We start from the raw sequence: 13,463 nt of genomic DNA on the forward strand, positions 1-13,463 counted from the left end.
AGGTTTAACCCGCAAAGCGTCCTCGCCAAAAATTTCCCACAATAAGTTAGAGAAATATTCAGTTAAGTCACCAGACTCAACATTTTCGAGAAATCCAATAATACGCAAGTTCTGTCTGCAAGATCGGTGATTTTAAACTTATTCTGCTCCACTATTTTAGCGGTCGATCGTACCTTCTCCTCCAAAGTTTCGATTGTACATATTTTTTCACAAATTATCTTGTCAAGAGCCGCAAACTTTTCTTCATGCCGTTCAATATCTGCTGCCAGCGATTGAAGCTTGGTATCAAATGATCTAACGACATCTTCAAGCTCAGACATTTTCGCAGTAAGTTTATTTTCCAGACTTGCAAGTTTAGTATCCAGAAGATTGGAGATTGCATCGAGAGTTATAGGGTCTTTAGATGATTTCTTAGGTACAGACATTTTAAGTTTGAAAAAATTAAATCAAGTATTATTTTAAAAAAGAAATAAATCGTAAATATCAACCCATGTAGTTAGGTACGAAAAGATTTGATTAGAGGGTGATTATAGCTTAAAAAATGAAGAGCGCCTAAAAGGCAGATGTCTACGTCGCCATCTTGAAACTCCCTCCCATTCTTACAAGTTCAGATATTTGAGAGATCTTGTATTTGGCGGATTAACAGGGCAAAATAAGCATTTTTCCAGAGGAGCTATTACTTTGGGCTGCCATTCTGGACGATGACATCACCGAAAGCTGCTACAATACATTTTAAACAAAGTTTCATTCAGATTTTAGTTTTCTGTTATTAGTAGAGAACAAAGGGAGAAATCAACAGATTTTTGGGTTCCAAGGGAATCTAGGGATAGAGAAAAATCAAGATTGATCAACCATGACAAAGACTGACAGAACATGTTCAAAGAGCTAAATAGACTACACCACATACTACTTAGGTTAAGACACTGATTTTAGGACAATTAGAAGTTAATAGCTTTTCTAGCTGGGAGATACAAATCTTAATTTTAAATGACCAGCAGGTAGAGTCAAGATAAAAGAATGGGAGAATAGCTTACCCATATTCCCACAAATCAAGGTTTCACATTCTAGGACAAAGGTAGCAGAAGCATAATCGCAACAATTTTGCCAAATTATACTTCACCCCAAATTGCACTTAAAAGAACCACAATCTAAGTTTACTCACTATCCAACAGCATTGTGCAGGACTTTAATAAATAGTACCTTCGAGGTCATATCAGTTTAATAACTGTGAGCCTTTCTCATCTCATACTAAATAACATGTCCCATCGTTAACTATAAGTATGTTCTTCCTGTGACTATGCCAGTTTCCTTCCAATTCCAAAGGTGTATGGTTAGGGTTAGTGATATGTTGGCACCTGAAGTGTGAGGATACTTGCAGGCTACCCAGCACAATCTTTGCTGATCTGATGCAAACAATGTATTTCACTGTATGCTTCAATATTCACGGACAAATAAAACTAATCTTTATATCAGTTGAAATCCATTTTCTCCTCCAGCTCCACCGTGGCACTGCAGCCATACTAACTCTAACACTATTACACCGTTAACAGATGAACAGGAGGTAAGATTTAGCCCAGCTCTGTTAAAGGAGCGACACCCATGACATAAAACATTTCTGAAGCATTTCATCTTCAGTCAAAACTATCCAAAATGTGTTGTGCTTTTATTTTTACTATCAGTTCTCTTCACATTTCAAAATTTGTACAGCATATTATTTTGATCCAAGATATACTAAACTGACCACTTTTGCTTTCAGGTCACAATCAGCAAGAAAACAAGATTACATTTGATTGAAACTTCATCCACCCAAGATATTGATTAAAATCACTGACTTTGTGTTGTTTAAACTAAATAAGTTTTACTCCAAGGGATAATACTGTAAAAAGCTATGTGGATATGGAAATCAAATAGCAGAAAATATTGGAAAAAGGTTAAGCAATATTTATAAAAGTCCACAAACCATGTTTGGAGGAAAGAGTAAAAATACTACAGATTGAAACATCAGAAGTTCTGTATCTCACGCATCTCTTACAGACAGAAGCACGCAATCTGTATAGTGCTGTGAAACCTGGAGCTGCAATCTCTGCAGGAGGCGCTGGCTGGCTGTACAAAGGCCAAAAGTTATTTACGATCAACTCAGAATGGATAGTAATCTTCTCCATTAGAATAATTTCAAGTAAGGAAATAATCCACTTTTCCCCCCCCTTTTTAAAAACAGGTGAAAGTATGTTGTGCCAGGAAATATACAACCACTACATAATGCTTGACTGCTTACAAAGAATCTGACTGATCAAATACAGCCAAGTTAGTTTATAAGTTTGCTTTAATTTCTAACCATTTGAGATAAATGTTAATACAATAGATTTCAGTAAATTAGGCCATCAGTTAATTGGGACAGCCGCTATTTCAGACAACTCCAAAGGAACAAAAACTAATCAAGAAAATAGCCAGGATTCCCTTTATTTGGGACACTATGCTGCTAAGTTGGTACAGGAGACAGTTACCAAACAGTTTCTAACTAGCATCAGTCAAATGTATTTGTGTTCAGAAACAGCGATTTTTGTCAACTGATAATTGGCAAGTAGAAACCAGACATTCCAGAATTCAGCTCACTACGATTTCAACTATTCAAGCTTGGAGATGCCAAAAATGGTCATGATTGAAAAAGGAAACCATTTAAATTCTTCAGCAAGTTAGGAACTATTAAGAATCTGAAGGTATCGACAATCATCTTGAATGTTACAATGAAAGAGAAGATTTGGAGAACACAATCAAAGGCATTGTGCGAAAGCAGTCCATCATCTGCGCTAATTTTGTTCGTTTACATTCAAAGAACATGACAGTGTACAACGGATAAATTCCTTTAAGTTAGGAACTAACATAGTTGTATAGTACTGTAGTACTATTAATAGTGTTTTAATTTGTTTGGTATTTAATTTAAATGCATAATCTGTTACTCAGTTAAACAGCAGTTTGCCTTTTCATACCTTTTAATAATTTCCATGAAACTTCAGCTAATTCAGATTAATTGGGCCAAAGTGTACTGGTCTCGATGTGTTCTAAAGAACTGGAATCCACTGTTTTAAAGTGGATCAGTTACTAAACTTACTGTTATACACCGAGTCACCAGTAACCCTACCCAGTTAAGCAGAAATGCAAAGTGCAAATGGAACACAAGTTTGAGTCTCGTCAGATACATCAAACAAACTTGAAGTGAGCACCATCACACTAATAATTGGATCCTGAATTTCCTCATTTGTACAGCCCATGGATGAGAACTTAGCCCCCTGTACCACTTACTTTACACCTACAACTGTGTGGCTAAGTACAGCTCCAACAACACATACAAGTTTGCCGATGATACCACTGTTGTGGGCGCTATCAAAGGTGGTGATGAATCAACATACAGGAGGGAGACTTAAAACTTGGGGGAGTGGTGTTATAATAACAGCTTCTCACTCAATGTCAATAAGACCAAGGAACTAATTATAGACTTCAGGAGAGTGAAACCAAAGATCCATGAATCAGCAATCATAGGAGGATCCAAGGTGGAGAGGGTCAGTAACTTTAATACTGGGTGCTCAGAGGACCTATCCTATAAATATAATTGTGAAGAAAGCATGACAGCGCCTCTACTTCCTCAGGAGTCTGTAGACATTATACACGTCAAAAATCTTGGCATACATCTATAAATGTGCGGCGGAAAATGTGCTGTTTGTACATTACGGCCTGGTATGGGAACACCAATGCCTCTGAGCAGAAAATCCAACAAAAGTTAGTGGATTCGGCTCAGTATATCAAGGGTAAAACCCTTCCAACCATTGAACACATCTATATGAACTGCTGCCACAGAAAAGCAGCATCCATCAAAGATCCTTACCACCCAGGCCATGCTCTTTTCTCGCTGCTACCATCACATTGAAGGTATAGGACTCATGACTCAAGACTCGTAGCACCAGGTTCAAGAACAGTTACTATGCCTCAACCATCAGGTTCTTGAGCAAAAGGGGATAGCTACACATTACAGGACACATTTATATTGTTACATTTATTTATATCTGCATTTGCACAGTTTACAGTTACTGTTCTATAGATTTGCCAAGTATGCCCGCAGAAAGAGAATCTCAGAGTTGTACGTGGTGACATGTATACGCTGATTATAAATTTTACTCTAAACTTTGAATACTGGAATCAACTAGAGAATTATTTTGCTATGCATTTCCTACAAGTATCATTGTTGTGAACTGAATTGCCTGCATTTCAATGACCATGCATTTAAAATATTGTTACTGCCTGTATTTAATTATGATGTTTGGAAAGCAAGTTGAAAGTAAAAGAAATCAGATAAATGGATCAATCAAATCTGAATAGGACAAAGCACAGACCAATGTAATGATTTGCAAATGCGATGATTTTTAATTTAGTCCAAACTGGGTGAGAATACTGATAATAACCATCTCACATCTATTTAAAAGGATGCTTTACATGTAGATGACATGGAATAAAAAAATACAGGGGTTAAAATCCACTTTTAGACAAAGATCTGGGAGTCCTTATCTTGAGCACAGAACTACTTAATTTTTGTTCAATAATGTGAGAGGAATAACACCTAGATAAAATAATTCCTGATAGAAAAATTGTACATTCTCTGCTAAAGACATTTTAATCAAACGAGGCTGGGCTGGCAAATAACCATATGGACATTGAACAATAGACAATAGGTGCAGGAGTAGGCCATTCCGCCCTTCAAGCCAGCACCGCCATTCAATGTGATCATGGCTGATCATCCACATTCAGTACCCCGTTCCTTCCTTTGCCCCATATCCCGTGCACTATCTTTAAGAGCTCTAACTCTTTCTTGAAAGCATCCAGAGAATTGGCCTCCACTACCTTCTGAGGCAAAGCATTCCACAACTCTCTGGGTGAAAAAGTTTTTCAGCTCTGTTCTAAATGGCCTACCCTTTATTCTTAAACTGTGACCTCTAGTTCTGGACTCCCTCAACATCGGGAACATGTTTCCTGCCTCTAGCGTGTCCAATCCCTTAATAATCTTACATGTTTCAATCAGATCCCCTCTCATCCTTCTAAATTCTAGTGTATACAAACCCAGTCGCTCCAATCTTTCAACAGATTCATCAGATTGATTCCTGGGATGGCAGGACTTTCATATGAAGAAAGACTGGATTGACTGGGCTTATACTCACTGGAATTTAGAAGATTGAGGGGGGGGATCTTATTGAAACATATAAAATTCTAAAGGGGTTGGACAGGCTAGATGCAGGAAGATTGTTTCCGATGTTGGGGAAGTCCAGAACGAGGGGTCACACTTTAAGGATAAAGGGGAAGCCTTTTAGGACAGAGATGAAAAGAAACTTCTTCACACAGAGAGTGGTAAATCTGTGGAATTCTCTGCCACAGGAAACAGTTGAGGCCAGTTCATTGGCTATATTTAAGAGGAGTTAGATATGGCCCTTGTGGCTAAAGGGATCAGGGGTATGGAGAGAAAGCAGGCACAGGTTTCTGAGTTGGATGATCAGCCATGATCATACTGAATGGCGGTGCAGGCTCGAAGGGCCAAATAGCCTACTCCTGCACCTATTTTCTATGTTTCTATATGACAGTCCTGCCTCGTGAACCTATGCTGCACTCCCTCAATCTCCTTCCTCAAATTTGGAGACCAAAACTGCACACAATACTCCAGGTGTGGTCTCACCGGGGCCCTGTACAACTGCAGAAGGACCTCTTTGCTCCTGTACTCAACTCCTCTTGTTATGAAGGCCAACATGCCATTAGCTTTCTTCACTGCCTGCTGTACCTGCATGCTTACTTTCAGTAACTGATGAACAGGGACACCTAGATCTTGTTGTGCCGCCCTTTTTCCAAACTTGACACCATTCAGATAGTAACCTGCCTTCCTGTTCTTGCCACCAAAGTGGATAATCTCACATTTATCCACATTAAACTGCATCTGCCCACTCACTCAACCTGTCCAAGTTACCCTGCATACTCATACCATCCTCTTCACATTTCACAGTAGCACCCAGCTTTGTGTCATCTGCAAATTTGCTGATGTTACTTTTAATACCTTCATCTAAATCATTAATGTATATTGTAAATAGCTGCGGTCCCAGCACAGAGCCATGCGGTACCCCACTAGTCACTGCCTGCCATTCTGAAAAGGACCCGTTAATCCCTACTCTTTGTTTCCTGTCTGCCAACCAATTTTATATCCATGTCAGTACCCTACCCCCAATACCGTGTGCTCTAATTTTGCCCACTAATCTCCCATATGGGACCTTATCAAAGGCTTTCTGAAAGTCCAGGTACACTACATCCACTGGCTCTCCCTTGTCCATTTTCATAGTTACATCCTCAAAAAAATTTCAGAAGATTCGTCAAGCATGATTTCCCCTTTGTAAATCCATGCTGACTCAGACCGATCCTGTTACTGCTATCTAAATGTGCCGCTATTTCATCTTTTATAATTGACTCCAGCATCTTCCCCACCACTGATGTCAGGATAACTGGTCTATAATTCCTTGTTTTCTCTCTCCCATTATATGAGCGTTACATATTTCTAGTAAACCTAGTTCCACATATAGCATGCCAGCTCCTCCCTCCCAGTTCTTTATACAGGTGTCCCCCGCTTTACGAATGTTCGCTTTATGCCACTTCGCTTTTACAAAGGCCTACATTAGTAACCTGTTTTAACATTACAAAGATGATTTTCGCTTTTACAAATATTTTCCCCATATAAATTAATGGTTCTTCGCTTTACACCATTACGGTTTAAGAAAGGTTTCATAGGAACACTCTACCTTTGTAGGGGGGGGGGGACGGGACATCTGCACTGGCTATCTCCCTCTACGCTCTGGTGATGATTCTGGTAAAACACTTTAATGCAAGACTAGTTTAGATTGCCAACTAAGTTTTGAGTCTCCATCTGTGTTTTCTAGGTTTCATCCGAGTCAAAAATTCAACTTGTAAGCTCATTTCCTACCACAGGACTGCCTTCTCATATAAGCTAAAATGAGAGTAAAATCTTTGCAGAAGATTTTCTACACAAATTTTAATATTTTCTTGCATTTCATCGGTAAAGGAAAGATCTGTGTGAATAGAAAATGATCTTCAATCAGAAGACAATCAAGCAAAAACAACTATTCCTAATGAAGGGTCTCTGCCCAAAACGGCGACTGTTTATTCAAAGCTGAAGTCAGCTCCATCACACTGTGATAATTGGATCCTGGATTTCCTCACTTGTACACCCCACAGATGCTTTTGACCTGCTGTGTTCCTCCAGTACTATGTGTTGCGAAAAACCACTGTAATTTTCCAAAAGCCCTGGAAACATCACAGCAACTAGATCTATGCGATGAAAGACTGATTCAGGGTCTAACTTTCCTCCAAACAAAAAAAAATTGTTGAAACTCAGTGATTCTTAATGCAGGGTCTAAATGTGAAACATAGATTATTGCACTGGCCTCTATCCTACAAGTTTGATTTTAGTTACATATTCCAGTATCTGCTCTTTCATCTTTCTAATGAACATTTTCTTACATTGACAATCCAATTTCCCCCTCCCACAATCCTTAACTCATTAAGAAGTGTTCTAACCTCTCACCTCCATGTCCTCCCGATGGGACCGTTCCCTATCTTCAAAATCTCTGGCTCTTCTTCGGGCATCTTCAAACGCCTGTTGTGCTAGGGCATCTTCCTGCTATAATGAGGAAACACATAACTCATTTTATTTTAGCTTGCATTTAGTGGTTCATTAGAAATGGAAAGGAATTCAATTTTTTTTGTTGAGCCCAAGATTGAAGTTCTAAATTTACTTGCACAAGTGTAACTTTTGTAACACTGTCATAATTCACTGATAAAATTTCTTTCTGGCCAAGTCATAATCAGAAAATTTACCACCCTTTCTTTCAGTGCTGCCAACTTCAATGAATTCCTTTGTCCTACAGCACTCCGCAGTGCCTTATAGTTCAGTGTGTAAGGCCTACCCTGATTGATCCTACCGAAATGCAACACCTCACACTTGTCTGGATTAAATTCCATCTGCCATTTTTCAGCCAATTTTTTCCAACTGGTCCACATCTTACTGCAAGCTCCTCCTTGTTGTCCACTACATCCCCAATTCTGGTGTCATCCACAAATCTGCTGATCCAGTTAACCACACTATCATCCAGATCATTGATATAGATGACAAACGACAATGGATCCAGCACCAATATCTGCGGCACTTCATTAGTCACAGGCCTCCTCAGAGAGATAACCATCTACTATTACTCTTTGGCTGCTCTCACAAAGCCAATGTCTAATCTATTTTACCACCTCATCTTGAATGCAGAGCGACTGAATTTTCATGACCAACCTCCCATGTGGGACCTTGTCAAATGCCTTACTAAGTCCATATAGAAGATAACCACTGGCTTGCCTTCATCAACTTTACTGGTAACTTCCTAGAAAAAGTCCATAAAATTGGTTAGATATGACCTTTCAGGCCATGTCTATCCAAATATGTATCCAGTCCCTTAGAAAACTTTCCGATAACTTTCCAACTACTGATGTCAGGCTTACCAGCCTATAATTTCTTGGTTTATTTTCAGAGCCTTTCGCAAACAGCATAACAACATTAGCCATCCTCCAATACCTCATCTGTTGCTAAGAATTATTGAAAGATCTCTGCTAGAGCCCCTGCAATTTCTGCACTTGCCTCCCAGTGTCCCAAGGAACACCTTGTCTGGCCCTGGTGACTTATCTACCATGATTTGCCTCAAGACAGAAAACAGGACCTCCTTTGTCATCTGTGTAAGGCCCATGACCTCTCTGCTGCTTTGCCTCACTTCTATAGACTGTGTCCATCTTCTGAGTAAATACAAATGCTAATAATGTATTTAAGATCTCCCCATCTCTGTTGGCTCCGTACACAAGTACCATTCTGATCTTCCAGAGATCTGCGAGTCCTATTAGTCCAATGCAATCCTTTTGCTCTTAACACATTTGTAGAATCGCTTAGGATTCTCTTTCACATTGTCTGCTAGGGCAATCTCATGCCTTCTTTCAGCCCTTCTAATTTCTTTCTTAAGTGTTCTTCTGTTTTCTTATAGCCCTTAAGTATCTCATTTGTTCCTATCCCTGCTTTGCATCTCTTTTTTTTCTTAACCAGGGCCTCAATATCTCTTGAAAACTAAGGCTCCCTAAACCTGTTATCTTTACCTTTTATTCTGACAGGCACATGCAAGCCTTGTACCGTAATCTGAAATTTTCACATTTGAAGGCCCCACACTTATCATGTACTCTTTTGCCAGAAAGCAGCCTGCACCAATCCACACTTGCCAGATCCTTTCCGATATCAAAATTGGCCTTTCTCCAATTTAGAATCTCAACCCACAGACCAGACCCATCTTATTCCGTGTTTAATTTGAAACTAATGGCATTATGATCACTACATTCAATATGTTCCCCTACATAAACTTCTGTTACCTGTCCTGTCTCATTCCCTAACAGGTCAAGTATGACACCCTTTCAATGGGACTTCTATGTGCTGATTAAGGAAACTTCCTTGAACACATCTGACTAACTATTCCATTTTATAGTCCTTTTACTGTATGGGAGTCACAGTCAATATGTGGAAAGTTAAAACCACCTACTCTATCAACCTTGTGTTTCCTGTACGTCTGCAATCTCAACAAATTTGTTCCTGTAAATCCTGCAGACTGTTGTGTGGTCTATAATATAGCTCCATTAACATGGTCATAACTTCCTTATTCTTCAGTTTCACCCATAAAGTCTCACTGGATGAGTTCTCCAATCTATCCTAACTGAATATTGCCATGATATTTTCTAGTGACACCACCCCTCACCCTTTAATTCACGTCTAAAACATCAAAACCCCAGAATATTGAGCTGCCAGTCCTGCCACTCCTGCAACCAAGTCTCACTAATGGTTATGATATTATAATTCCATGCGTGGATCCATGACCTGAGCTCATCCGCCTTTCCTATGGTACTTCTCCCATTGAAATATATGCAGCTCAGAACATTAACTGCACCATGCTCAAGCTTTTGATTCCTGACTTTGCTTGAGGTCTTAACATGTCTCCACAACCTTTCCATTTTCTGTTCTGGCACTGGTTCCCATCCCCCTGCAACTTTAGTTTAAACCCCATCATGTAGCAGTAGAAAAACCTTCCTGCTAGGATACTGGTCCCCCTCCAATACAGGTGCAAACCATCTCTTCTGTACAGGTCCCACCTTCTCTGGAAGAGAGCTTAATGATTCAAAAATCTGACACCCTCCATCTTACATAGAACATAGAATAGTACAGCACATTACAGGCCCTTCAGCCCACAACTGTGCCGACCCTCAAACCCTGCCTCCCATATAACCCCCTACCTTAACTTCCTCCATATACCTATCTAGTAGTCTCTTAAATTTCACTAGTGTATCTGCCTCCACCACTGACTCAGGCAGTGCATTCCACGCACCAACCACTCTCTGAGTGAAAAACCTTCCTCTAATATCCCCCTTGAATTTCCTATCCCTTACCTTAAAGCCATGTCCTCTTGTATTGAGCAGTGGTGCCCTGGGGAAGAGGTGCTGGCTGTCCACTCTGTCTATTCCTCTTAATATCTTGTACACAACTCCTGTTTGATTTGTATGACCTTCCTATTTCCTGCCTCATTAGCAAGTGGCACAGGTAGTAATCCTGAGGTCACAACCCTGGAAATCCTGTCCTTTAACCTAGCACCCAACTCCTAAACTCACTTTGCAGAACCTTGTCACTCTTCTTACCCATGTCATTGGTACCTACATGCACCATGAACTCTGGCTGCTCACCCTCACACTTAATCAGAGATGTCCTGGACCCTGGCACCTGACATACCAACTGGAAATCTAGTTCTCGCCCACAGAACTTCCTTTCTACTCCCCTACCCAACAAATCCACTATCACCACAGTTTGCCTCTTCTTCCCCCTCCCCTTCTGAATCACAAAGCTAGAATCAGTGCCAGAGACCCGACTGCTGTGACTTTACTCTGCTAGGTCATTTACCCCAATAGTATCCAGTGGTATACCTGTTGTTGAGTATAACATTTGCAAATACCAAAGAATATTATTTAGTCAATATACTTAGGATCAGTTACATTGTTCCCTTTCAATTACAATATACAATTCTTAAGAGAAGTCATGAATTTTCATGAGTTGTGACTAAAAGATGATGAATTCTGGAAACTTCCATGGCTAACAAGTGAAGTCAAAGGCAGCATAAAACCAAAGGAAGGGCATAAAATATAGCAAAAATCAGTCAAAGTTCAAGTTTAATTGTCATTCAACTATACACGAACACCCATGAAAAGAAACAGCGCTCCTCTGGGGACAAAGTAATATTTACAGGCATACACCACACAAGTCACATAGTATGTGTATATATTAAGGTGTCATCTCTCCTGGCCAGTTGCAACAGGTGACACCGCAGCACAAGGCCCAGTCTGTGCTACAATTGAGGCCATGAAGCTCCTCCTGCCATCATGTCCCACCAACAAACAAATGAACTGGCCTTGCAGCATTCCTCATTACCAAAGCTCAACAGTCTTGCAATCACAAGAAAAGTGACTAAGAGAATCACTCGCTCTTAGACTGTATACCACCTTCACTCACCAGCTTCGATGCCCCTCGGTAGCAGGGAGCAACGTTGTCCACACCATTTCCAGCTCCTCTGCCAATTCAAAAGCTTGCTGATGGGATAGACTTGAAGTACAGTCGGCCCTCCTTATCTGCCGGGGATTGGTTCAGAGACCCCCCGCGGATACCAAAAACCCGGATGCTCAAGTCCCTTATTCAACCTGTCTCAGTGCGGTGGTCTTTAGGACCCAGCGGAACCCCGGACTTTATTTAACATGTCTCAGTGCAGTGGACATTAGGACCTGGCAGTGCAGCTCTGAATCTGTGGTGCTTCTGTTCACGAAAATAATCACAATTGAAAATAAGGTGGAAGTAATAAAGCAATCAGAAAGAGGTGAAACGCCATCGGTCGTTGGAAAAGCCTTAGGCTACAGTCAGTTAATGATTGGAACAATTTTAATGGAGCATGTGAAAGGCCTTGCCCCGATGAAAGCTAGAATTATTACTAAGCAACACAGTGGTTTAATTATTGAAATACGTATGTTTCTTAAGTGTTTTATATGCATAGAAAGGTAAAATATGTACTATATACTAAGAAAAATGTTCGACTAATTGACGCTAAATAATACCGGATGTACCTGTTCCAACTTCAAATCTGACTTAAAGACGGACTCAGGAATGGAACTCATTCATAACCCAGAGACTGCCTGTACTTTTGTCATTTCTAGATTACTTATCAAACCTAATATAATGTAAATGCTATGTAAATAGTTGTTATATTGTATCGTTCAGGGGATAATGACAAGAAAAAATAGTCTGTACACGCTCAAACAACGAGTGCTGGAGACAGAACTTCTGGGTTTTCCCGATCCACGGTTGGTTGAATCCACACATGCGGAATCCGCAGATAAGGAGGGCCAACTATACATGTAGTTCTTAATGTCCAGCAGTATTTACCATCATACAAAAGGCATTTAACTAGACATTAACAACTTTGGCTAACCCATAGCGGCTACTGCATCTGACCACGCCACCATCTTATAGGAATAGTGAAAGCCTGGAGGATTTTGCATCAGTCTTTACTGTGGAAGCCCAAGCAGCGTGTCAGAAATCTGTTTATTGGGGGGCAGAAGTGAGTGTAGTCACTATTACCAAAGAGAAGGCATTTAGAAGGCTGAGTGATCTGAATGTGGACCAGGTGAACTACACTCAAAGTAGCTGTAAGAAATTGTGAAGGTGTTAGTGATTCTTGAAAGATTATTACTAAGTTCTGGAAAATTACAAATCTCTCCACTCTTTAAGGAGGGAGGCAAGAGACAAGAAATTGTATGCTAGCTAGTCTGACTTCAGTGGTTGACAAGATGTTAGAGTCCATCATTAAGGATGAGGAATGTTTCAGGGTACACAATAAAATTGGCTGAAGTCAGCATGGTTTCCTTAGGGGAGATCTTGTCTGACAAATCTGCAGAAGCTGTGCTCCAATGTAATTAATTGGAACTGTCTTATTAAAACTGTCTCCAGACATCAGTTGAGTGAACCCAATCTTTTGATCTTATCTCCTTGTTTCCCTGATTTTGCTTGGTAACAGCGACTGCTGCTAGCTCATAAGCCTTTACTTGTCAATATTTTTATTAGTTTCTACATAGGAGAATACAGAGTACAAGAAAGTGTATACAATTAAGGTCAAAAAGATTTTTAAAAACTACCAATTACATTATATCTGTTCATAATAACAATCTCATTACCCGTATTCATGTAAGTTAATCAATAGTTATATTGAAATATACTAATTTATTACAATAAAAAAGAATCTAACCCCTACCAAGACCGAAACTGT

General features: G+C 39.9%; 1 protein-coding gene across 3 annotated transcripts in view; it reads right to left on the minus strand.

The window, feature by feature from the left end:
- The window catches only part of cbfb (core-binding factor subunit beta), a 119,325-nt gene that overhangs the window by 25,309 nt on the left and 80,553 nt on the right, over positions 1–13,463 (minus strand). The window contains exon 5 of one of the 3 annotated variants that reach the window (XM_059992615.1): positions 7,615–7,717. The exons of 1 other annotated variant lie outside the window; for it this stretch is intronic. In XM_059992615.1, coding sequence (XP_059848598.1) covers positions 7,615–7,717 — 103 coding nt within the window. The remainder of the gene's footprint in view (positions 1–7,614; positions 7,718–13,463) is intronic. One more of the 3 variants, XM_059992614.1, reaches the window with a different exon arrangement.

This window comes from Hypanus sabinus, chromosome 17 (genome assembly GCF_030144855.1).
Source record: "Hypanus sabinus isolate sHypSab1 chromosome 17, sHypSab1.hap1, whole genome shotgun sequence".
Taxonomy (NCBI): domain Eukaryota; kingdom Metazoa; phylum Chordata; class Chondrichthyes; order Myliobatiformes; family Dasyatidae; genus Hypanus; species Hypanus sabinus.